Source organism: Rhopilema esculentum, chromosome 17, assembly GCF_057945365.1.
Source record: "Rhopilema esculentum isolate cy_ngs chromosome 17, ASM5794536v1, whole genome shotgun sequence".
Classification (NCBI taxonomy): Eukaryota; Metazoa; Cnidaria; class Scyphozoa; order Rhizostomeae; family Rhizostomatidae; genus Rhopilema; species Rhopilema esculentum.
The window spans coordinates 5,217,019-5,244,043 of NC_142831.1; the positions used below are offsets into that span (position 1 = coordinate 5,217,019).

Genomic DNA, 27,025 nt, shown 5'->3' on the forward strand with positions numbered 1-27,025 from the left:
AGGGCCCAGAAACAGGCCTAAGGCCCCTTCTTACCTAAAAAAATAAGCTTAAAAATAATCTTATTTGGATTTAAAATGCATATAATTCTTTTATTTATTTTTAAACTATATTCGTATAGCTTTTTAAACTTTGTTAGAACAGATATAATTTGTAATTTCGATGTTATTAAGAGTCAAACTTTAAATAGAGGCAGTATAATTGTTTAATTACCAGCGGTCCCCTTTTTGCTAATCGACCGAGGGGCAATTGCCCTTTTACCCCCTCTCGATGGGCACTCTCCTCCACAGAGACCTTTGGGGAGGGAGATAGGGAGGGGGAAAGGTTAAAGTGAACTGAGGAAGAAAATGAAAAGTAGACGCAGCTTTACCTTTTCCCACTCCCTGTCTTCAATAGCCTCTATTGAGGAGAGTACTCGATGGGCTTGATGCCTAGTACACTGAAATAAAAACTCAATCTAATCAATATTTTCGCCCAATATACCAACTTGAAGAAAGAACCTTTCAAACAACGATAAGCAGTCACCACAAAGCAGGGGGGCTGGGAGGCACTATCTTGTTCCAATTGAACAAAAACGTTATTCCCTTTTTTCACCCTTAACATTATGAGCTAGAAAATAAATACTGCGTCCAATTAATTTTAGTCCTAAAACAAATAAAAAACAATCAGTACGTAATCGCTTTACCTCTATATGAAGGTGATTTTCAAGGCTCGTCTCTGAAAAATATGCCTATATTTCCGTAAGTTACAGGCAAATTTCTCATATTTACCAACGAGGTCAATAGGGGATAATTTGTCCCACAGTAGATTTAGCCAATGCTCGAATCACATTAGAAGATTTCGCCTCGTAGTTTTTGAAACCAGTTGTTCCATTTCATCGAAGTTATTCAAAGAAGACCCTACACCGCAGATACTGGGCCTAGGAATGTAAACAGGCCACTGTTCAAAATTAACAGATAGCTCGGCTTTCAAAGCCCCCCTAAACTGTACCCCTGCCTACTCGCCATGACATTACCCTTGTTGTTTGGTCAGTTTTTCTGGCTTTACATCAAGCAGTGTCAGCTTTTTCGTAATCCAACTTTGTTCTTCTTATCATTTACACAGCTTTTAAGAATAAAATTGTTAAAGAGGCTGTACCCCCGTCCTACATAGATTATCATTCATCTTACCTGCAACTAAGGAATTATTTCATGCGAAGTTTATGCTCCAGTTGGAATAATGTCAGCCGATGAAGCTTTGAAATGTCTTTACGCAAATTGTTCCATGGGGTATCTCTTTGGGGTATTGCGAAACGAAAGAGCAGTAGCACCAGCTCCCAACTGGATGGCCAATTAGGTGAGTTTTGAAGTATATAACAAACACCATTTATAGTGATATTGCATTATAATATCCCAAAATTAGTCTGTATGTCACTAAGTTAATTGAACTTGTAGGGAAAACATAATCGATATGGGAAGAAGCTTCACAACAGATGTTTTAGAACATAATAACATCCATATTGACTTCCAATATGTAGCATAATCCTGGTTTGATAATCTTGGCATATCCTATGCAATATCTTGGCGAATTCTTACCGAGATTCTGAGAATTGCTAACGTTCTGCAAATGTCTTTGACTATTGTCAGCATTGTGACCATTGTAGGACAAAGAAGATTAAAAATTGCACCAAACACTTGTGGGAGGAAAACTACCAACTCACTCAGTATATAGGATACGATTAATAACGTATTTTTTGGTGGTACAAAACTTGAAAATGGCTTTGAAAAAAGCAAACATTTTGTGTCATACTTGAGCTTTTTGTCTGACACTCTTCAGAGTATGAAACATCAGAACATAGCTCCAAAACTCTAGAAAACACATATATACAGTTGTGGATCGAAATAGGCCAATCAGAAAACGAAAGCACATGAAGGTGGAGGTTGCCCAATCCGTGCTGCTTGCCTGTGGAAAATGTTACGAATGGAGTCCTAAGGTGAAAACAAACTCCTTCATTTGCATAAAAGCGGTTTTTAAAGCCATTTTAACGTATATTTTGCAACTTAGATGACTTTTAAGTAACTTTGGAGAGTTACGCACTACCAATATATTCTGTAGCGTAACGAGGAGCTGGGGTAAAGGGGTTCGGTCGCCCCTGATGCTCAGAAAATTGGTCTCTGAGAAAAGTGCAAATCTGCAATAAATTTATTACTTCAAGGGGAGTTGACATTTCATACAAAAGTGAAATGTTTCAAACGATTGCAAGAACATGACTGCAACAATACTTCAGTATATTTTAAGCCAATCTAAAAGGATGTGGTCGCAAAATTGTTCTCGGTTTTATCTTTCTTTAGACATTCCCGATAACATTATCTCTATAGATCGACCATACATGGAGACTTCTAATTTTGACATCCCCCTAATTACGGACACCTCAAACAACCGACAACAGAAGAGTCTTCTATAATCGCAACTTCTTTTCTGGTACTGCCGTCTAGTACAAGCAACCTCCCTCGGTCAGACATCATTCTGTTTTCATAAAAGACTATTTTGTACCCAAAACAACAGGTCATAACCTTCGACTCAAAAACCCCCTTGACATTCCAAAAGCCAGAACTACCAATAATGGCATCAGATCGTTAAGTCTTCAAGGGCCTAAAATCTGGAATTCACTCCCGGAATCAATAAAGACAGCACAAAATACTAGACAATTTAAGAATTTGATCAAAACTTGGTTCATTGAGAACAAGTGCCCATGCTCATTTTGTAGTAAATGAACTGTCTTATGCAATCCTTGAAATTGCTTCATGTTAGTCTTGATTAGTGTATATTCACTATTGTAACAACTAACTTTAAATAATCTACAATACAATACAATACAATGCAATGCAATGCAATGCAATGCAATGCAATACAATACAATACAATACAATACAATACAATACAATACAATACAATACAATACAATACAATACAATACAATACAATACAATACAATACAATACAATACAATACAATACAATGCAATGCTTTTCTTCCTTTTTATTTTTCTACTCAATTTCGTTGTCTCCATCTATGGGAAACACATTTTGAAAAAACCACTCTTGTTTGACAGAATTTGATGAAAAGCTCGGCTAATTTATAGACATTGAAAGCATCGGAATGAAATATATAATTTACAAGCAGCTTTGATTTCAAAATTTATTGTTTGCTTGATTGGCTAAGAATGTATCAGATATGTTCAGGGCTACCGAGATGTTGCCAAACGTAATGTGTGCCACGTCGTCGCTATTGCGTCAGCCATACCCAGTGGCGACGCCAAGGGGTGGTATGGGGGGGGGGTAATTACCTCCCCACTTTTCTGAAAATATAGTCTATATATTTCTTCTAAAAATGGATTCAAAAGTGCTTGGTAGGGGTAGATCAAATGTCCTAAGGAAATGGACGAATCACTGGAACGAGGCAAAAGGGGCGTTGTCACACTGGCCACGCCCATTACCCTCCCACTCTGTCATAGCTGGCGCCGCCACTGGCCATACTACCACGTATCGGCATTGTAATTTAGCTATCACATCTCAAGTTCTTGCATCAGAACTAACTTGATTGCACGAATGAAAATTTAATATATGACTTCTATTCCATTTTTAGAACATAAACTTTGCCTCGATATACATATAGTTTATCTAATGGTTTTCTAGTAGTCTACGCAGTCGTCACAGGTGTAGAAGCAAAGCCGTAAACTTTATTGTTACCGTTGAAACCGAAGCTTCAAGAAAAACAAATTATATTTTTTGCTTTCGTTTCTCCAAAGAAAGGCGTAAGTTTTCTACTGTTAATTTTCCGATTATTTTTGGTTGAACTCACAAAATACTCGTTTTAGCCATACATCAGTGCGGTAGACGTTTTTGGTCTTAAGATTAGGTTTAAAAAAATTTCAGAGTTATTTCTTGCAGTCATCTTGAAGTAGTTTGAAACATTTTATCATTCTTAGGCATTCTCTTGTTACGTTAGATTAATTCTATTCTTATAGTGAAATCCATCATTTAATTATGTCCCCTATAAGTTGAGGCCCTGTGGCAATTTGCCCCCTCCCTTACTTTCTCTTTTGGTCGACCTGGGTATGTTCAGGCTATCAGATTTTATTTTCATAGAATAATAATCTTGAAGTTGGTTGAAAATGTGTAAAATAAGACAACTATGATATAAAATACTATTTATAACACTGCACACTGCACCAAACCATCTTATCACTGCACAAATTGGTTATAACTGCACATTAAAACTAGGTACGATTAGTGTACTAGGTTTGGGTCTCATGCGTTGCGCGATAATGACAATAATTTGAGCAAGTTTTTGTGGATACGTTGGTTACTGTTGTTGTGGTATAACGTAATTTAGATTTGGTGATAAGTAAAAAATAGTTCTATGAAGGACTGACAAATGAATTTTTATCATAACCACACTGACCCTTTAAACTTCGGAAGCCTCTTTTAAGCTACAAGTACTACGACCGCAAAATACTTCGTTAATTTCTATTCCCTATAACAGTGAAACTAAGTTCAATGTTACCCTGGTACCCTTGGTGTCAGAGTGTAAATCCTCTTAAAAAGGGGGTTTTACAAACGTGAGTTCTTTGTGGGCGGAAATTCTCAAAAATACGGCTACAGCAATCAATTCAAAATTCTTCTTTTAAAGGCAAAACAACGAGTTCGACAAATAACAGCAAGACTCCTACGAGCACAGCTAAGCTAACGACAAGACTCTTAGTAGTACGGCAAAAGTTTCGACAAAACCCAACTTATGAAGCCACCCCTAATAAACCCTTAGCAGAAGCTTAACATAATAATTAGGTAATACAATATATTCACATACATACCGTTGAAATGAAGTAAAAGATCGTGGTCTACTGAGCCACGCCTACAACCATACCTCTTGCAGCTGCTGGCGACGCGATTTGTTCTGAACATATCTTCTACATAACAGACCAAAGATTCATACTCGCAGAAAATCATAATCTGACTATATTTTGTTTATCAAATTAAGCTTCAATATTTTAGTTGAGCAAGTTATATAATTTCCATCAGAAGAACAATGACCTAAAGAAATAATCCACAGTAACATCTGGCCGTTCATATTACATTATATATCACATTGTCTTTTTTCAATGCATCGCGAGACAATAAAACTTAAAGATTTGGATTGCACGCCATTTCGTAAATATTTTACCCGTATTCTTTGATTTTATTTTAATTTTAACCAGAAATATATTGTATTGTCCTGCAATAGATCCGCCCATAATTATGAATTTGAATCGCACTGAATGTTCTTCAACTGGTCAAAAAGTCATTTCATTTAGGCCCAATACCATGAAACGATGACTTTCACGAAGTCTACATCCTTCTTGATAAATTATAAGAAAGACATGTTTGACCAAAATCGAGCTGAGGCGAGAGATTGTGTTTATCGTTTCTCTCGGTTTTTTATTTCTACGTCACTGCTTCTCAAACAAACCATTCTTGAGATTTTTTCATCTTTCAAAATGCATTATGTTATCTATAAACACTATTGTAGATTTCGCAGTTGCAAGCATCGCGGAGAAGAAGCTTTTCGTCTGACACTCCTCAGCGCATAAAACGTCAGGATAAGGGTACAAGAAAACACGATGAAAAGGATACACCCAATTGTGGATCAAAACCAAATATATACCGGTCTTCTGCTTGCGTTTTTCTGATTGGCCTATTTCGATCCACAACTGGGTATATACTTTTCATCGTGTTCTTTCGGACCCTTATTCTGACGTTTTATGCTCTGAGGCGGGACAGACAAAAAGCTTTTAGCCAATATGATATAAAATGTTTGCTTTTTTCAAAGCCATTTTCAAGTTTTGTACCGCTAAAAAACTACTGCTCACGTTTATCATTTGAATAATCAGATTTTATTAGCTGGGGGCTAAAACGAAACAGAAGTTGGCTTGACAGGTGATTCACTGGTAAATAGTTTGAATTTTTTAGCTAAAAAGAGGGGCGGGGGGGGGGCTATAGCACACTGCAAAGTCTTGCTGGTTTGTGCTGCTCGCAACTGCAGAATTTACACCAGTGTCTAAGGATAACATATGTATTTTGAAAGATGAAAAAATCTTATGCTTGGTTTGAGCAATTTAAGAGGTAGTTCATGTTATATTTGAATAAATGTTCGTTTTAACAATACCAACATATCATTTGAGAGTCAATACATACACAATTTTTCTGCTAGTGGATAACATTGAAATAAGAAACAAATTTTGATAATTATTAGTAAAATAATTTATTAGTTTCCATGGAAACAATATGTAAACATGTGTACCTTTTTTGTCTTTGCCATTGATAAAACAAGTTCTATCAACCAAAGGAAGCTTAAACTTCTGCAGAGAAACTGAATTGCAACAAGCTATGCATAGTAATGGGATTTTTTCAAAATTCTCAATTATTGGGGGGAATGTCCAAAAAATAGTTTGTTGTTGTTCTTCCAATGATAAAGAGTTTTTTATTATACAATGATGCTGAATGGCTTTGATACCTTGCTTCATTCCATCAATTGATTATTCGTTATTTCGATTGCTGATCCATAATAGTTTTGGATATTATCAATAACAACTTTTATAAGTCTTCCTTTACCTCCAACATATTTTCCATCTGAAAGTTTACATCTTTTTCTTTTATTTTTGAATTCTCTCAAAGCAGTGCCAATTCTTTTTTGGATGTGACCTACACATTCTTCTTTTCTGACCTCATAATCTTTGCCATATTTTTCCTCTAATGCCTCTTCAACTCTCCCAAAACTACTGCTGTCTCCATCCCCTAGATTCAATACTTCTTAAAAATATTTCTATCGCACCAGATGCCTCCATTTCTCCTGATGATCCTTCATGGTTTATTTCACAACGGGACTTGTGACTCTCATGCCAAGATTTCTATTGTCTGTCTCCTTGTCATCCTTTTCATGACATTGACATTCATGGCATGTTTTTGATTTGATAACATAATCAAGAACAGCACCAGCTCTAACTGACATCACAAACACAACTTCAATTCTGGAAGTATGTCCTCGTTATTGCCATGTGCCATCAACTTTCGCGATTTTCCTACCACCATCATCGAACTGTATTCGAAAAGGTTCCTCTTTCTCTGTTATCTGTATCAGCTTCAATCAATACTCCTTCAGTCGCTTTTAGAATATGTTCGCATATATTTTCAGCTGTTGCTGAAAACTGGACTTTGCAAGAGAAGGTGGTAGTCCCATGATGCCACAAAAATCTGACAATCATGAGCCATCAAAGATTAAGCTATGACAGAGCAGGCATTGACCTCTAAAACTTTCCTTCCAGTTAATGCTTTACTTTTTTGCAGTAGAGTCTCATTTCCACAATTTTTACACGTAAAAGACAAGCTTTATTCAAGTCCTTTTATCTTCTTTTCATCTACCATGATATCAATTCCTGTTTTGTCGCTTTTGCAAAGTCTGCAGATAAATGCTGCTTCTAGACTCTGTTTTAAAAAGTTCGAAGTCAATAATTTTCAATACACCGAAGGATGAATTTGTTCATGTCTTTTACCGAGCTGTAAAGACCTGTTTCAAATCTCATGACTGCTTTCGTTGATAACGTCAAATCTATTCCATGCTGTTGCAGAAACGGCTAAAAACAACGAAAACATAGGAAGACAAATCTCAAATACTCTCTTTTCTTTTCATAAGAACAATGTTATAAGAACACGAGCCTCAAAATTGGTCACAATCTAAGGACAAATCAAGAACAAGCTAAGACTGAGCTTCTGCAAAATACAATTTGGAACAACGTTTTATCTCAAAAATTAGGATTTTAGCTATGCGTGGGTGCTTTTTCGGCGAATATTCAAACTTGTCGGCAAATGAAGGTTGTCTCACTCACTTTATTGGCAAACCAGACCTGAACACCTCCCTAGAGCGAAAAAGCTAGCACTCGCACTGCTTACACCCTATTAGATTAGGAACAAATTAAGAACAAGCTAAGACTGAGCTTCTGCAAAATGCAATTTGGAACAACGTTTTATCTCAAAAATTAGAATTTTAGCTATGCGTGGGTGCTTTTTCGGCGAATATTCAAACTTGTCGGCAAATGAAGGCTGTCTCACTCACTTTATTGGCAAACCAGACCTGAACACCTCCCTAGAGCGAAAAAGCTAGCACTCGCACTGCTTACACCCTATTAGATTAGGAACAAATTAAGAACAAGCTAAGACTGAGCTTCTGCAAAATGCAATTTGGAACAACGTTTTATCTCAAAAATTAGGATTTTAGCTATGCGTGGGTGCTTTTTCGGCGAATATTCAAACTTGTCGGCAAATGAAGGTTGTCTCACTCACTTTATTGGCAAACCAGACCTGAACACCTCCCTAGAGCGAAAAAGCTAGCACTCGCACTGCTTACACCCTATTAGATTAGGAACAAATTAAGAACAAGCTAAGACTGAGCTTCTGCAAAATGCAATTTGGAACAACGTTTTATCTCAAAAATTAGAATTTTAGCTATGCGTGGGTGCTTTTTCGGCGAATATTCAAACTTGTCGGCAAATGAAGGTTGTCTCACTCACTTTATTGGCAAACCAGACCTGAACACCTCCCTAGAGCGAAAAAGCTAGCACTCGCACTGCTTACACCCTATTAGATTAGGAACAAATTAAGAACAAGCTAAGACTGAGCTTCTGCAAAATGCAATTTGGAACAACGTTTTATCTCAAAAATTAGGATTTTAGCTATGCGTGGGTGCTTTTTCGGCGAATATTCAAACTTGTCGGCAAATGAAGGTTGTCTCACTCACTTTATTGGCAAACCAGACCTGAACACCTCCCTAGAGCGAAAAAGCTAGCACTCGCACTGCTTACACCCTATTAGATTAGGAACAAATTAAGAACAAGCTAAGACTGAGCTTCTGCAAAATGCAATTTGGAACAACGTTTTATCTCAAAAATTAGGATTTTAGCTATGCGTGGGTGCTTTTTCGGCGAATATTCAAACTTGTCGGCAAATGAAGGTTGTCTCACTCACTTTATTGGCAAACCAGACCTGAACACCTCCCTAGAGCGAAAAAGCTAGCACTCGCACTGCTTACACCCTATTAGATTAGGAACAAATTAAGAACAAGCTAAGACTGAGCTTCTGCAAAATGCAATTTGGAACAACGTTTTATCTCAAAAATTAGAATTTTAGCTATGCGTGGGTGCTTTTTCGGCGAATATTCAAACTTGTCGGCAAATGAAGGTTGTCTCACTCACTTTATTGGCAAACCAGACCTGAACACCTCCCTAGAGCGAAAAAGCTAGCACTCGCACTGCTTACACCCTATTAGATTAGGAACAAATTAAGAACAAGCTAAGACTGAGCTTCTGCAAAATGCAATTTGGAACAACGTTTTATCTCAAAAATTAGAATTTTAGCTATGCGTGGGTGCTTTTTCGGCGAATATTCAAACTTGTCGGCAAATGAAGGTTGTCTCACTCACTTTATTGGCAAACCAGACCTGAACACCTCCCTAGAGCGAAAAAGCTAGCACTCGCACTGCTTACACCCTATTAGATTAGGAACAAATTAAGAACAAGCTAAGACTGAGCTTCTGCAAAATGCAATTTGGAACAACGTTTTATCTCAAAAATTAGGATTTTAGCTATGCGTGGGTGCTTTTTCGGCAAATATTCAAACTTGTCGGCAAATGAAGGTTGTCTCACTCACTTTATTGGCAAACCAGACCTGAACACCTCCCTAGAGCGAAAAAGCTAGCACTCGCACTGCTTACACCCTATTAGATTAGGAACAAATTAAGAACAAGCTAAGACTGAGCTTCTGCAAAATGCAATTTGGAACAACGTTTTATCTCAAAAATTAGGATTTTAGCTATGCGTGGGTGCTTTTTCGGCGAATATTCAAACTTGTCGGCAAATGAAGGTTGTCTCACTCACTTTATTGGCAAACCAGACCTGAACACCTCCCTAGAGCGAAAAAGCTAGCACTCGCACTGCTTACACCCTATTAGATTAGGAACAAATTAAGAACAAGCTAAGACTGAGCTTCTGCAAAATGCAATTTGGAACAACGTTTTATCTCAAAAATTAGGATTTTAGCTATGCGTGGGTGCTTTTTCGGCAAATATTCAAACTTGTCGGCAAATGAAGGTTGTCTCACTCACTTTATTGGCAAACCAGACCTGAACACCTCCCTAGAGCGAAAAAGCTAGCAATCATAATGCTTACACCCTAATAATATAAAAACAATTTAAGAACAATCCAGCCTCAGATTTTCGAGAAAAAAAATAAGAACAGCCAGCCTGAACTTAAATTTACTGGTTCTTATAAAGAAGTGTATGCAAACTGTCATTCAAAAACAAAGCTTTAGTTGAACAACGTGCATATAGTTGTAAGGTTATACTGTGATACTAAATATAGCTTTTTGTGAGGTTTTAACGTTGGAGTTGCGTCTTCTCTACTAAGCACATCAAATTACGCCAGGAAACAATGATGTTTTATTACTTTGTATTCGGTTTTGCAAAATTTTCTGAAAAATCATCAGGTTTGAAAAATTCTAAGGTAAAAATTTTGCTGACCATGCATTTTTCACACTTTCTAAAACACTACTTCCGGGCATTTGCCGGAATGTACCTAAGACTTTAAATGATCAGTGGCCTTTACTTTTTTATGACTTCAACTTTTTTAAATTTCGGTTAGGCAGTTTGCCAGAAGTGCCCTGAAATAAGAAATACTTTAAAATCTTATCGATAATCAATGACCACTTTGACCACTCTCGTTATGGTAATATCTATTAAAAAATAATAAAAAGATGTTAACACCAGCACAAAAACGCAAAGGATAAAAAATTTGTCTGTGACAAGGTTAACCACAAGAGAGAGAGAGCGGCAAAGATAATAGATGATAAACAACAAACGACGTGTTTCCTCAGAAGTACTACAGGAACCTAAAGAAGATAAATCGTTATAAAAATTTAGCGGACAATCAAAATTTTACAACCAGCCCATTTATAACAGCCATGATTTTTTGTAAAACCAAATATTGTGAATAGTGATAAGGCCATTTAATACCCATTTTTATGTATGGATAATTTTGTCAACATTTTCTCTATGTTTAGAATCTTTGATGAACAAAAACTCAGCTGTATGGGTGGCACTGTATTCAAGTTAATATTTTATAATGTTACCCCAACCTCGCCCTCTTCCCACCAAGGAATACTCGATTATGTTAATAGAAAAATTCCACGATTTGCCCTCGGCATTTGCCCTCATTAACATTGCCCCTACTAACCTAACCTTGTGTAGGCGTCCCTGGTAGAATCTCAATACAGAGTACCGAAGTGTGACGTCTTCAAAAATATTTTTTAGAATTTATTAAATTTGACCACATAATCTGAAAGAACAGCATAAAGTACCTCTCAACATGCAAAATCAGTTAGATATGCTCAAAATTGGGCGAGATTTGGCCAACGGAAAGTTTAAAGTTTGCTAACGGATTACTGTTATTCTGGCCTAGTTCATTAACTTATCAACCAAGACCAAATAACAGAGGTTTGACGGGCCAAGAGCCGGTGCTCACGTGACCATATCTCAGCCAATTCGTAATGCCTTAGACTGAATTTGCAAATTTATAGGTAATTCATGATGTTCTTTCAGGTTCTGGGATCAAAATTAATAAAATCTAAAAATAGATTTTTTTACGTCATCATTTCGGTACTCTTTAGGATAAGGAGGATTTATTTAGTAAACATTTTCTTTTTCAGGGAACTGGAAGCATCAAAATTCGAAAATTTTCTAGCAGTAACTATATCCTTTGCCCGTCCCTATATACAGATTTGACAAAACTATTAGGAAAGTCCGTTATTATCATATAAAAAACATCGAATGTAATCCTTGTCAGCTTCGTACAGAGTATAGAAACCGTTTGAATAGGTTATAATTCTTACCCAAAGAAACCAAGGGGAATTCACAAAACACATGCTCTCTTTGATTTCTAATTACCAATGCATCAATTTAATAGCTATCATTTGACAATCCAAGTATATAAAGGACAAGCATATCTCTTAAGTATGATTGACAGCGTTTATAGAATATTGTTGGAATTTCTATGCATATATTGGTAGGTAAATAGAGAGGTGACGTACAGGGGGGTAAATAGAGAGGTGATGTACAGTTTTATCAAAATCCAAATTGAGATAAGTGTAACTTGTCTTGTTTGTTTCACTCATTCTTCTTCGCTTCGAGCCACACTGCATACATTAGTTTTGCATACTGCCTGCAACATTGATCAAGCTGTATAAATTGAAAAGATGAATTGGTCTTTGTATTGAGTCCGTATGCTAGAAAGCTTCTATAAGTGGAACTTGAAGGCGCAGCGGAGCGTTGATAAAAGTTGAGGTCTATCAAAAGTGGGAAGGGGGAGTGGGGTTGCTGCCCCCAACCACCTGCATTTAGCTAGGCATATCAAAACATCTGTACACTCTCAAATTTAAACCTGCTCTCCATTCTTGTTGGCCCTTGTTGAAATTTTCGCTAAAAGTTGAACTTTCGCCCTTAAATGAATTCGAGCGTTCGATAATTCACTACTTTGTACTCAACTCAATAACACAAACTTTAGAGAATATACATCCATAATAAAGACAGATATTCAGAGAAATAAATTATCAATAGCTTTGAGCTTGATTTGAATTCATTTACCCTGGGTACCAGACTCACTATGTATAAAATAAAATAGAGATTCACTCACTCTTATTTTATATAGTGAGTCTGGTACCCAGGGTAGAATTCATTATAAAATCCTTCAATCCGGGACAAAATGATAATGACAAAATGCAATCTTTGCAATTTTCTACTTTACGTTGCCCAAGTCGAGTCACCCCTTTCCCTCCGAATTAATGTTGGATTTGTAATTCTATCATTTGTGCTTTAGGGACTTGCATTCGGCATTGAATTAAGGTGGGGAATTATTTTTGAAAGGAAAGAGATAACATTAATATAGACTTCGTGAGCAAGAGATAAACACGTCTGTTTGGGAAATTGCTTAAGACGTCATACAGTGATAACAATAATGAAAATAATTATAATAACTACTATAATAAACTTTTTTTTAAAAAAGTCTCAACTCTCAACTATCTTTCCCAGGTTTGACAGCATTCTTCTCCCGAAAGGTTACCACAAGTATATCTAATTAAGGCCCTTTACTACTCAAGATGATACTATCTCATATTTGGGCCTTGGAAGCTATTTCTATAACAAGCTTTAAGACATAATCCATCAGTTTTCTTAAAGAAAACTCACAAAATAAATCAAGGAACATTGGGACATCGAGTCAGTCAGAAACAAGATGTGTTGCAACGTTCATCATAAGCACCGGGCAAGCCATTTAAAAAAGAAATTAAAGGCTCAGACATTATAATTTCAGTTAACCGAAGCACGTAAACTCAACAATGTTTTTTTTCTCGATTGAAGTAAATTCAAGTCAAGCAGGGCTGTTTGTTGTTTATGCCTGGATGCTTGCTCAGAAACAGACTATGTAGGAATTCAAGCAACGATATTTTTAGCACTTGAAAGGTTTCCTTTTAAATTGAGCATTTTTCTTCGTGCATCATGGCTGATCTGCATTTTGAAGTCAGTTATCCACTGAAATATCAAAAATTCTGATAGAAAGAGCCATAATCCCTCCTAAAGTATTCTTCAATAGTGAACAAAACACTCGAGATTTTCCATTAATATTTCATTTTGCAGTCGCTGTGCAGAACATGCCATTTAAATGGCAAATATATTGTCAAAGTTTTTCAAACTTCAGGTTTTCAGTCGTTATATTCTATCCAGGACGATTTCACTAGAGAGAGGTTGGTGAGGTTTGGCTGATGCCTGGAAAGATGAATACAAAAAGTCTTTGATAAAGTCAAAGACAGATGCACGTTGCCTTTTTCCGGTGTATCGGTTTTGTCTGTGAAGGTACGTTTTGTAGCAAAATGATTCATTAAGAATGTGTTTTTCTGATATTTGTGGAGAACTGCAGGCATATCTTTGTCATTGTAAGTGAGTATTTACATGAAATTTGCAAAAACTGGCAAAGATGCAATTCTTTTTGCCCACCGATAAAAAGAAGGAGCCTATCGTGTCTCTCTATGGTCTCGATAAGGTAATATAATAAATGCAATGAGCAACATTGCTCATATGTCAATCATCCGTTTTTGAATAAATATCAGACAGTCGAAACTGCTTTCGAGTTCATGCTGACCCCCTGGCAGACCAATTACTTTCATAAGCACCTATGCAGAATGAGATGTGTTTCTGACCGTCCTCTCTCTAAGCAGTAAAATCGAAGTTTCGTCATGAGGCAAGACCAGGCGAAAGAGAATCAGCATCCAAAAATTGGACGGTATTTTAGTGCACCGGCAACTATTTGGATCAGAGGTGAGTATCTTTGCAAACTCTCAATACCGATACTTTTCTAACGAGATTTTGGTAATGGCTTGTTCACTTTGGTTAGATAGAAGTAGCCTTTATCGAAACACGACGGTAGTTTATGGGCTAGAAGAACGGTTAACTGTATGAAGCAAACATATAGTTTATGCATGCACAAAGCAACTCAATAGAAAAAGCTTGAATGACAAATTCATCTCAAGTTGACATAATCAGCAAGTGTTATTGTGCGCAGGCTTTATCAACGAATCGATTGTTTACCTGTGACTCAGGCCTGTGACCTATTTTGGTGAAAATAGCCAACCAAAGGTTTCCTCTACTGCCATTACTACCATTCCAGTACCTGTTTCTCCAGTTGCCTGCCTACTAAGTCTGAAAATCAATTTTGTTGGCTGGAAATACAGCGTCTCGACGCGGAATTCTTTATTCGGAAAACAAAAAACACCTAAGCCCAAATTTCCGCTTTGAATCCACAGCGGAAAAAGCCTTGAAGGTTCTGAAACTGTAAAAAGTTAACAGGTTACAAGAAAAACAGGAAGTAAAAAAACATGAAAGCTCTCTTGGTACTGATGGGAAGGAGATTTTTTAAAGCATATAGAATCTTTGCATCATTGAACCTTCTGGCATTGAAGCTAGACGTACTATAATGGCTGCAGCCCTTTTATGCCACAACCTCTTACAAAATTTGTGGTTAACATCTTTTTCTCGTATCTCAAGGCAGAAACAACGAAGAAACTCCCATTACTTTAACATTTATTTATATCACACTATTGTATCTGCTTTGCCCTGAGATGCGAGAAGAAGAAAGACATTTTACAACAGTAACTGCCCCACTAGCAACAAAGCTTCCAGCAGTACGACAAAAGTTTCGACAAGACTAAAATCAACTTATGAAACAACCCTTAATATACCCTTAGCAGAATCTTTAAATAATTGAATTACGCTATGCAAAACAACATATTTACAGACGCTGATGCAATCACAGCACAATAATGCAATTGTCACGTGATATTGTCCGTAAGGGAAGCCTGTGTCGTAACACACAACTCCACATTTTCCCGCATTCCCAGTCTCTATCTGAAACTCCTTTGTTGAACGAAAACTGGAAAGCCAATTTATTTCCCAGGACAGGGAAGAGATTATGCGAAATTCGAACAGCATAAGTCATTGTCAATCAGTTATTCAAAAATGCACAACAGACTTAAAATACTCGATAGAATTCATCAAATTCAATAAGTATTTAAAGAATCTTACCTACCTGGCTTATGTTCTTGGTTTCAGGGGGGTATAGAAACAAATGTCATAGATCAAGTAATAAGAGGAACAAATGCAGAGGATTCGATCGATTTCGTCCCTGCCCTGCACAAGGAGCTCGGGAACACATCTCCCCCCAAATCTCGGCAGATTTATTTTGTAATTCGTCTAAAACCGACTAGAAAATATTAGGAGAAATCAGGGACCACGGAAGTGAGAGACTGAGGGGGCTAATAGCCCCGCCCCCCAGTAAAAGGGTACTTAAGACCATACAAAGTGTCGCCTTGCTTTTGATTATTAGCGTGTTTAGCCCCCCCCCAAAGAAAACGTTTTAGCCCCCTCAGTCCGTCATGTGCTCTGTGGTCCTTCGGAGAGACGGCAATATTTTAGCAAATTAAACTTTGTGGCTCAATGCTCTGAATCTTCTTTGCGTAGCCAAATATTGGGCGTGGCGTTCTTTGATACAATGGGCGTTCCCTGTTGGTAAAAATAAATCTAAATGGCATGTTTCAAGGGACATCTTTTCCAGTGTCTTACGGCTAGGCCTATCCTCCATGTAAAGGGAATCTTTGGGTTTGTTTAGAAAATAGGCTCAAACCTTCGACTATCCGCGAAATATTCTCGGAGATGGGGAGACGTTGTCAAGATTTTGAAATATTTCCAGCTTTGCACTTCTTAAACACTCATTTGCCACTTGCCTTGCTATTGTCGCTCCCTAAGCTAAACACTTTTTTATAAGAATAAAAAATTTTGCTGAGCCTCAACATTCTTAATCTTTTTATTTTGAACCTAAGATTATTCTTAAGTGACACAATGTGTAACCGAGACACATTATAGCTTTCTTAAATTATTCTTAAATAATAAATAAAAAGTGTGTAACCCCTCTAAACAAGCCTCGTTTTAGTTAAAAGTTTTATTAGAAACAGGAAGCGGAACAAGTAAGTAGCGCCTTGACAGCCATGACTTTAGTCACTTAACTTAATCACACTACGAAATTCGACATCCTGTCTATTATTTCATTGAAGAACCCAAACGTGGGTTTGCGCTTAGTTACCAGCTTTTAACATTTGGTAATCAGATCAAAGTTTGCTTCAGCTCAAAAGGATTTTTTATTCGTGCTGCAACTTTAGCCACACAAGGAGCATACCAGGTGTGTGATTGCAACAGTCAGCGTGCTGTGTTGCAAAGGACATATAAACACTCATTTGGACTAAGTTTTGGAGAATTAACAAAGTTTCAGGTATTGAGGTTAATATAGAAGTATTATAAAGTTTTTAAAATTTCACAGCTTTATTTCTAAGTGTAGAATATTCCACAAAGTTAATTATCATATCGTGCATATTGACTTCTTCTTAGCTTTGTCAACACATTGCCAAAGGCCTCTTTATATTTGAATTTGTTTACAAATAACTATGCCTATTCAGTAGATCAAATCTTTAGCGCGTGTCATTAATAAATTTCAGGATGAGCTGAAAAGTGTAGTTTGGAAATTTAAGTTATAGAAAGAGGTGACAAAACTTTGTGTTGATAGGTGAAGTTTTCTCAAATCAAATTTTAATAAGTTTAATCACTTTACCAATATCTCTCGCAGGCCTTCGTTGACAAAACTAACGACTTTGTAAACATTTGAGTACCTTTTTTCTGACTCAAAATGTTATACAAAGGACTCAAACTTTATTTCCTACGAATCGCAATCGCATAAGCTTTACTCGGCTAGAATGTGCCTATTCTTTATCTGCCCGTTACATATAACCACAATTTTCTATGCTCACATAAAGTCTGTGAATATTATTATTTATGTGTGGCGACCACATTGGGCGTCCCCTTTTCCACTGAAAACATGATTCGCAATCATAAAAGTTAAGAATTGATATAGTTCATAAAATATAGGAAATTTATTGACATTGTACTAAACGTTATTTTTTTAAAATATACTACAAGCTAGTTTCGTACTTATTTACGCTCTTTTTTATAAGAACAATTTTATAAGAACACAAGCCAAAAAAACTGAGGCTGAGCTACTGTAAAATGTAATTTTAAGCAACATTTCGTCTCAAAACAAGGATTTTTAGCCATGTGTGGGTGCTTTTTTGGTGAATTTTCAAGCTTGTAGGCAAATGAAGGTTGTCTCACTCACTTTGTTGGCAAATGAGGCCTGAACATTTCCCCCTGGAGCCAAAAAGCTAGCAATTGCACTGCTTAAACATATTAGATTTTTGAAAGAATTAAGAACAGTCAGCCTGAACTTAAATTTACTGATTCTTAGAAAATAGAGAGTTTATGTGTGATAGGAGTCAATATTAACTTTTGTATGTCCGTTTTTTAATATACCACCTCTGTGTAAGATTTTTCTTGACCAGAAAACCCAGATACTTACAAGAAACTGCTTGCAGCCAATATAAAGATTCTTCTGAAGCTTTTCAAGCTATGCTCCTGGTATCAAAAACTGTTGTTTGAAATGTTAGGATATCATGCCATATATTTTCATCTAGTTAAAAAATGCTCAAGAATGATAGGTATTGAATGAATCAGCAGATTTACTTTTTACTGTTGATGAAAAATTCTCTAACATGCCAAATTGAAAATAACACTACTTTGCAATATTTCACAGGTGCCCTGAAACCTCCTTTGTAATTGAAATTTATGTATGAAATGATACCTTTAATTCCATAGGAATGTTTCAGTTATTGCAAAAATGTGTTTGATGATGCAAGAAATCCAAGATGTATACTTTGAGAGGACAATTTGAATAAACTTGCCTAGAGCCCATCCAAATTTGATTTCTTTCCAAACACAGAAATGCTTGACAAAGGTCAATTCGGGTCTTTAATGACATTTTAACAGTTTTTATAAAGGTTTAATAAAGCAATGCTCTTTCAAGGTCCTAGGGATAACACTGGATTGTCTGATGTCTGGTTTACTGGGGAAGATTCTTTCTGTCACGGCAGGATGACACCAGGTCCAGAGATGGTACTGAAACAAGGATTTTTATACAAGAAAAGGGAGAGGTCATCATCAATGTTACTGCGCAAGGTATGCTATCTTTTCAAACCAACATAAATTTTTTTAAAGACTTAAATGTTATTAGGAAATGTATACTATCGTTACTTGAATGTTTGAGTAACTCTTGAGAAGTTTTATAGCTTTCTCAATTCACTTGAGAATCAATAAATTGCTATGCTATACTAGGCTATATGCTTCCTGTTTGTGTTAATTAACAAATATGGAGGCTGGGGCAGCCCCAAGTAACTGTCACACCAATATGGTTCTGCTATACAAAATTTCTTTATTATAGCTGTCTGAATTCTGTTTCTATTTGAAATTAGTTCTTGAAAGTTTGTGCTTCTTGGCCTCTTGAAAGCTCATTGCCATTTCAAAAGCCAGGGGGCAGGGGCCTTGGCACCCCAAAAAATTTAGTAGCACAAGTAAAATGCTTTTATATTGTAAACAATGGCTTTTGTTACACTAAATTTATCAGGGTTCCCCCCCTCCCAAGACAAAAGTTTATATGTCAGTCTTTGTAACCAATGAAGACTTTTTGCTTTTGGATTGAGTCTAGAGCTGTTTAAAACTGCAAGGAATTGCAAGGAAAAGGTTTTCGTACCCTTAAAGGTGTACAGGGTGGCAAGTATATTTAAAGTGTTTAAATGAGGAATAGAGAAGTTTTGGTCCAATGGCACTCTTGCTCAAGTTGGATTAGAAATTTTAACAAAGAAAAGTAATTTTTTGGAATAAAGTAAAATAAACCCAGTTATGTAATCAATTAAGCAGTTTGATTTCATAACTAAAAAGTGACTAAATTTCCCTATGTATAAATTTCGTTTCTTCTGTGACTGCTAGAAGCTGACATCAAAGAAATATTCCATCATAAACCCAAAAAAAATAATTTGAAGATGTGGTTTAGCCAAGAAAGAATTTTTAAGCCAAATTCTTAAGTATCCCCAAGTATAGCAATTTCAATGGTGCTGCAGATCAACTTTCGTTAAATTCGAAACTTTGTAAAATTAAAGAACAAGCAGCGAGTGATACCATGAAGGCAATTCTTTTTTAATAGAAAGCCAGAACCTATTCCCAAACCACTTCAACTACTGTGTGGCTCATGATCAATTCTTCCAGCTTTATGTTGTGAATTCATTTCTCTTTTCAGTCTTGGCAGAGTGGTTATTTCGTTTTAAAGAAATGTTCATCGTATTCTGGCCTACTGTTAGATGAATACCGAGATGCATCTTTGCGCGTTGCCAAACAGACGCTTTTCTTGGACACCGTAAAACACGTTGGACCAGTAAACACAGCAAGGTAATTCAATACTTCAATCTGCATCATGAGCCTATTTTTAAACTTAATGGATGGTCATGTGAGGGTTATTCAGTCAGTATGGGCGGAATGAGATTGATAACTTCAACCTTTGCTTTGTCGCCTTCATTCAAATGTTGTAAGCTCAAAATAAATAGGGCATTTAACGCTCTCTTAATTTACATTGTAGAATTTCAGTTTAGAGTTTATCATAATGTGATGTTTGATACACTAAGGAAGTTTAATATGTGTCAGACCTACAGTACTTAAGTACTATCTGGTGAATTCCCTCTTTTTCATGCGATTTTAAAATTTTGCAATGTAAGCCACAAATTAGGTAGGGTAGGGGCTGACTCTACTGACTCCCCTTTTTACCCATACTTCCCACCAAAAATAGTCTCAAGCTTGCAAGAGCTTCCAAAATTTTGCCTCTCCTCCCTCCAGGGCAGATGTTCCAGCCCTTAAGCGTAACTTGTGCCCTTTTTTATCAGCTCTCTGCACCTCGTTTTTAAATTCCTACCTACACCCTTCAAGTGGCGTATTTTGTTATTTCTTTTAAATGGACTTGTTTGCAATTTCTATGGTTATGTCTGTATCAGGAACGCTTGAGGTGGGGGGGCTGTATTCTCCCTCCCTGTGTCTTTTGGGCTATAAGGGGTGTATGGGCTGAATAACAAAAACACGAAATAAGGTGGGAAAAAGCTGTTGTGATTTGTCCTAAAGATACCTAGAAATTTTAATTATCACACCCAAAAAAAGAATTTTATTTAACGAAACATCAGAAGAGACTAAAAATCTAAACAACTTTCAAATCGTCCCGAGCAAAGAATGCTTGGGCTTTTTCTAAAAAAACCGGCTGTCCCTCGTATATAGTTTTGTTTTTGCTTGATATTTGCTCTTTGCTGTACAGAAAATGATGGGTTTAGAGAAAGCCTAAATCTGAACTGCACCCCTTCTTTAATGTCAAAGCAATATCTTTGAGCAGACGGCCCTGCGACAGACTGCCCCAATCGGATCAGCTTATTATCCGCCTCTGTATGCAAATAAACCTGCCTAGGTTGAACAATTTACGTATTCGTTGAAATGAACTTTGGGCTGTTTTAAATTGTCATTGGTCCCTCCTTGAAACGAGATGACCATTATGCATGAATTCTTTGTATTGCTCTTTTTATAGAAACTTGAATGAATGGATGTGTGTCATTTTATACAGGCAGGTCAATAAGGAAAATACTCAATGACGTATATATCAACTTCATTTCTGCGAAAATTGATAGCAGAACTATAATCTTACTTGACGGATGTTAATGGTTGCTTGGTCACCGTTTTCGTATATCCTGATTTACTTTGTTAAGATGTTTTATCATGTCAGATTTCCAAAATGTTCTTCCTGCTGGTCTAGTGCCCCGTTTTTGCTTTGTTCACTTCAAAAGGCTCAGGAAAGTTTTTCGAAACCTTTTCCAGTAAGGCAGTTATCCACAGGGGCGGCCAGCAACTAGGATCTTGGAAAAACATCCTAGTTGCGTTGGAAAAAACAAAAAGTTTTAGGCCCTGTCCCTTTTACTGTCGGAAAACACCCTGTTACCAAGAAGGAACGCCAATTTTGGAATGCTAATGACCAACTTTTGGTTACGTAAAGGTAGTTTCTAAATCATAGGCTTACATCACAAAAATATGTTCCTTAAACATTACCCCTTCCCCAATATTTTCTCATCGAATTTTGACGAAGGCAATAGTGATCCTGCCGAAAACTGGGGGAACGTGTCAATTAGTTGTCCTGAAATTTTCTTGCCGTGTATAGCAATGAACAGGGGTGTTGTTGGGTAATACCCAATAGCCGGCGAGGCGTTATTCATAACTACCAAAGAAGGATACACCAAGGGTTTTTGCATTCAGAAGTTTGGGGAATCGGTGCCCAAAAGTTAACACATGTGCCGATGCTATCAGTCAAGGCGAGAGAATTTGGTTGCCGACTGCGGGGATGTAAACCAATATCTTGGGGGAGGCTTTTGTTTGTGACCCCCTCGATCTAAATTTGACCAATAGTGCTATTCCTAGGTATGGGGTAAACAATTTGATTATATTATATAAACAAATTCGCTTCCATAAACATGAATCGACATCATACAAAGATGGAATCTTATCTTCAAATTGCAAAAAAGGATTATTCCTTGAACAAACGAGCCATTGATCCTTAACGTATCGATCAACGTGTCGGCTTAAGCCCCGTTTACACTACACCAACTAACCTGGGTCCACCCCGGGCTAGAACTAGCCAAGGTTAGATTTTTGTAGTGTAAACGCAACTAACCTGGGTTTGCCCCGGGTTAATCTAACCCATCTTCGGAGGTGGGCTCGACCTGGGGCGAACCTGGGTTAGCTTTCACGAAATGTGGTGTAAACAAACCCTGGGAGAAACCAGGTTAGTTGGTGTAGTGTAAACGGGGCTTTAAAGATTTTACAAATTAAGGGATTCAAAATAAGAGACTTCTTTTTCAAGTTCATTATACAGTGCAATTCTCCTTTTAGTAGCCTCTAAGAATTCATAATCCTATTATAGCCAACGTAGTAACAGCCGGCGATGAATTTGTCGAATTTCGAGTTCAAATTTCTAAGCTGACCTTTAGAATACGTGAAGTACCTTTTTTTCTCTCTACGTTTATTTTTGTCTATTTTCTAAATGATTTAATAGATTTTACTGTCTGGCTTAACCCACGTCACAGTTATGTCTTTTTCCAAAAGATTTAAATCAATTGTAAGCCTATTTCACCCCTTTTTCTATTTTCTTTAATCCGGATCCGCGCATCTTTTTGAAAGAAACCAGATACCATCTTGATATCACAATCAACTTTAAAAACCAGATTTTTTCAAGCAAGACATCTGGAGAGATTGTTTCTTAGAATTAAAAGAAGTAGAAAGTATGACGTAAAACTTTTAACTGAATTTATTAGTCGATGAAACAAAAGCAATGAAAGATAAACAAGGTTATCCCTTAAACAATGCGTATAGAATACCAACATTCACGAAGTTGTTGTTGTCCAGAGGACGGCGGAAGGCAGCGAGGCTGTTTAGTGTTTGGCCTCGTTTCTAGGGGTGGGCTTTTGGTTAACCTGGAAGGTACGTGCTTCATTATCTAAACAAGTCAAATATCTACCAAAGCTGTTTACTTTTTACCAGGTTTCGTGTTACCAGATGTTGGCTTGGAGTGGTTGTAGTAGTCTCCATCTTCATATCTTTTGTGTTTGAAAATTGACAATTTGGAAACAAGTTTTTTTAAGAAACCATTTTGTTGCCTTAAGGGCCTAACTTTTTGCTGCTGGATTTCGAAAAAGATACTTGACGTATATTTTCTGTCAATCTTGTTCTGTCAATCATGTTCTGTCAATCATGTTCTTTTTACCTCGCGTAAGTTTCTTTCAAACGAAATTTTCATCTTAGTTTCTCGCATACAATTGCTTTCAAATGCGAAAACCTACTGCATGTAATTCTCATGTGCGCGAACAGAAAAATCTGTTTTAGCCAAATATTCTGGAGCCATAGTAAGACAATTGGACTTTTCACGGAAGCTAGTGGAGTTCTTGGCATTTATATCGATAATCTTGTAAGAGAATGAGTTTACGCTCCCAAAGATAACCTTGGGCGTGTCGCGCGTCCCCCATTGAAAGCCCTGGGTTTTATTTGTGGTTTTCTTGTACTTTTTGGCTGCTTGCCTCATCCTGTTAACAATCTATATTTAAATCGCTTTAAACATTTGCAGGTCAAAACAATATGCATTCCAAGTTGTGGTTTTAGGCCGATCGCCATTATTCTTCGCTTGTGATAACGAGATCCTCAGAGCTGAATGGATTGGGGTGTTTTCACGCTACACAGAAGAAATCACAGACTCGGCATTTGCCCATGGAAGAACAAGTCCAGAGGGTGGACCTTCAGGGTCAGCGCGGCAAGGAAGGGCAGTCGCAGTTGCTGGTTTTTACGGCGATGCAAAGCCAGAAGAAAACAATGATAAATCTGCATTAGGTAATTATGCTCTCAGCTATTTGTAATCATCTATTGGAAATATCAAAGAGTTGCTCTGCACAAAGGAGGTGGCAATGTCCCCTACACAGGCATCTTATTTTGCCGGAATACTAAATGAGCTTTCTAGGTATCTAGATGTCATATTAGGAGAGCGTTCCCTGACCCTAGGCGACCAGAGATTCGTTTATGCTGTCAAAAACACCTTGACGTGTGTTATTGTGAAATATTGGAACTTGTTCTCCACTGAGCCGAAAAACTAGTCAGCAGCTCCACCAAAAATTTTCCATTCCACAAAGATCTTTCTGCATGGCTTCAGTATTTCTTGCATTTATTCTCAACAAGATCTCTCTAGCTAAGATCTTCTTCACCAAGCCTTTGATTCCGGAGTGATAGACAAGATCTCCCTCCTACAGTTAGCCTCAAATATCTCTCCTTGACTTGAAATTGAAAACATTCACCTACTGCTAGGCTGATTTTCACCGACGAAACATTAAGAATCGGAAGATGTCCACACCCTACAGCCCACCTAGCTACGCCCCTGGCATCCAGAAATAATCAGAAAGATTATACATCAACTGATCTACCATTTTAGGTGTATGACATGAGAAAAAATGCTTGGCGACACCGTATTCTTCGCTTCTTTGTGATTACAGGAACAAAGTATATGCACGCTTGATTAATAATTTATTAGGCCTTCCCTGGCATTTGTCTGGCCAAGGGATCAAGTTTGCTTCTGAAATATTGTTCGGCTAATTATCTGAACCCTTAAATCGATAAGTTTAGCCTATCTTGTAAGGAACACGTCTATGTTTTGCAGACCTGAGCTTGGCAATTATTAAATGCTACCTCCTTTAGCTGATGTAAAGTTCCTTTAATCTTCCAAAGGTATTCAATGAGAAATCTTTTGCTGACAAATCAACAACGATGTTCACAAGGTGTAAAGTTTCGCAATTCCCTAAAAATTAATTGAACGAGTAGCCTACACTACTCCAGCAGGCTTACTGGGTTATTTTTTTACAAAATATCCAACATTTGCAGATAGTATTTTTTGACATGCTGCACAGAGAAAGAGGCAGCTCTACCCAGGCATCGTGTGCGTTACCCCCTGTTGTGTGTTTTTGGGTTATATTTCAAATGATAGGTCCCAAGTCCTGAAACATATCCTGTCCCAAATACACAACTGGACAAAGGTTACAAAACAAGTGCCCTTCATATACCACAGTCAAGCCATACCTTTGTTTATTTATCTTTAGAGAGGCGTTTTGAATTTCTGGCCATAGAAGGATCAGCCCTTTCCTGAACTCTGTTACTGATGCCTGGTTAATCTTGAATTACTCACATATGTGTCAGTTTTATCGCCCACGCCAGGTGTCCTAGTGTCGTTAAAGCAGTGTCTGGCTGCCCGCCTACAATCATGACTTTGCTTCTACCTAGTTTTATATCAAGAATACATTGCAACAAATCCTTAACCACTTTTACCATCTCTAAACACTCACTTATCTCAACAGAACTCACAAACAAAATAAAAGGTCCTGTCAGTTGCAAGCTGTCAGATATATTCCACCATCAAATTCTACCAGTGAATTTAGGCTCTAAAGAATAGCTCCTGTCTGTGATCAGGAACAAACAGGATCCCCGTGTTTTCGAAATTTTTGAAGATCCCCCTGCTTCTTATTTTATAACTCCTTTATCACTGACGAGAATGTTCGGTTAGAAATTCGAAAGGTCCTTGTTTTACAATAATTTTAATTTAATTTGCTCTTCATAAACAAGGACTTCCTTTGATTAAACATATATTGAATTCTGGACTTGTCAAAAAGAGCTCTCCCCCTCCCTTATCCCAGCTTTCCGGATTTTTCCCGAAATCACTAGAAAGTGATCCCTTTTCATTTAGGGCTAACCTATCATTCCCATTTATTTCCGACTCTAAAGAGTAATGCCTTTCTCTTCAAAGTTAACCTCTCTGTACTTTCTTGATAGAAAACAAAGGCTACCAAGTTGTAATACAGAAAACAGCGCTTGCTGAAGACAATAATCTCCATGGAGGTTACCTTTTACGTGTGTCAAAGACTCGAATTTTTCTGAAGCAAATCGATGGGAAGGAATACGTATTGAGTTGGCCGCTCACTCATCTTCGTGGCTTTAAAAGTCAACCAGAACATCAAATAGTGGTTTTGGAAACAGGGAGGTAAGTGCTCTGTCGTCCTTTTTTGTTTTTTACACATGGCCTGAGTCAGGGTCAGACACTTGGTCAAATATTCGGGGGGGGGGCAAGCCTATTGCTTTGACAAGATGACGTCACATTTTCACATTGTTTTAGAACAAAAGATTATTATCTTCCAAAATATTGGCGGGAAACTGCCCCCTGGTCCACCTTGCCCCCCATAGGTGTCCGCCACTGGCTAAAGTTAAGAATTTTCTCTAGACCACTTATAAAACAATCTTTGGTGGAAGTATGACTTACTTGATAGCGACTGGGAGTCGAAGAATATAGACGATCTCGTGTTGTCTGTAATTTATGACGGCGCAGAAACAGTGTGTTCTCTGTATTGAAATTTGTTTACAATCATGTCGTTATTATTTCTGTCTTCATAAGTCTGATTCTGGTCATCAGGTCATCTGCCAACTTTCATGCTTTTTATATACTTTAACAAAATTACTCTTCTCTTTTCATTATTTTGAGACTGCCGGTAATAATTTTTCTTAAAACCCAACCGCAATGAAATGAAGTATTTTAAGCATCAAACGGAAATCCTGTTAAGGGAGCTTCTTTGGTCAGTTGTTTTTGTGTCTTTCAATTTTTTGGAATAATAGCTGTCAGTACAGTATACTCTCGTTAAGTGGGACATTCAAGTGACCGAGCAAAAGTGTACTTCTTAGCAGGCATCCTACTTAGACGAATGCTTGAAAAGGGTAAGCAAGTTCAAGGGACCGAGCAAAAGTGTACTACTTAGCGGGCGTCTTACTTATACGAATGCTTGAAAAGGGTAAGCAAGTTCAAGGGACCGAGCAAAAGTGTACTACTTAGCG

The 27,025-nt window shown here is 37.2% G+C and overlaps 1 protein-coding gene across 4 annotated transcripts in view; it reads left to right on the forward strand.

Moving 5' to 3' along the window:
• Positions 1 to 1,168: 1,168 nt before the first annotated feature.
• Positions 1,169 to 27,025, forward strand: part of LOC135690240 (uncharacterized) — a 32,975-nt gene continuing 7,118 nt past the window's right edge. The window contains exons 1-5 of one of the 4 annotated variants that reach the window (XM_065207780.2): positions 1,169 to 1,333; positions 18,570 to 18,721; positions 19,836 to 19,984; positions 23,736 to 23,995; positions 25,976 to 26,183. In XM_065207780.2, coding sequence (XP_065063852.2) covers positions 1,240 to 1,333; positions 18,570 to 18,721; positions 19,836 to 19,984; positions 23,736 to 23,995; positions 25,976 to 26,183 — 863 coding nt within the window. In that variant the 5' untranslated portion in view covers positions 1,169 to 1,239. Of the gene's footprint in view, positions 1,334 to 12,918; positions 14,426 to 16,180; positions 16,929 to 18,569; positions 18,722 to 19,835; positions 19,985 to 23,735; positions 23,996 to 25,975; positions 26,184 to 27,025 lie in introns of those variants that run through there. The other 3 variants (XM_065207847.2, XM_065207998.2, XM_065207924.2) reach the window with 3 other exon arrangements.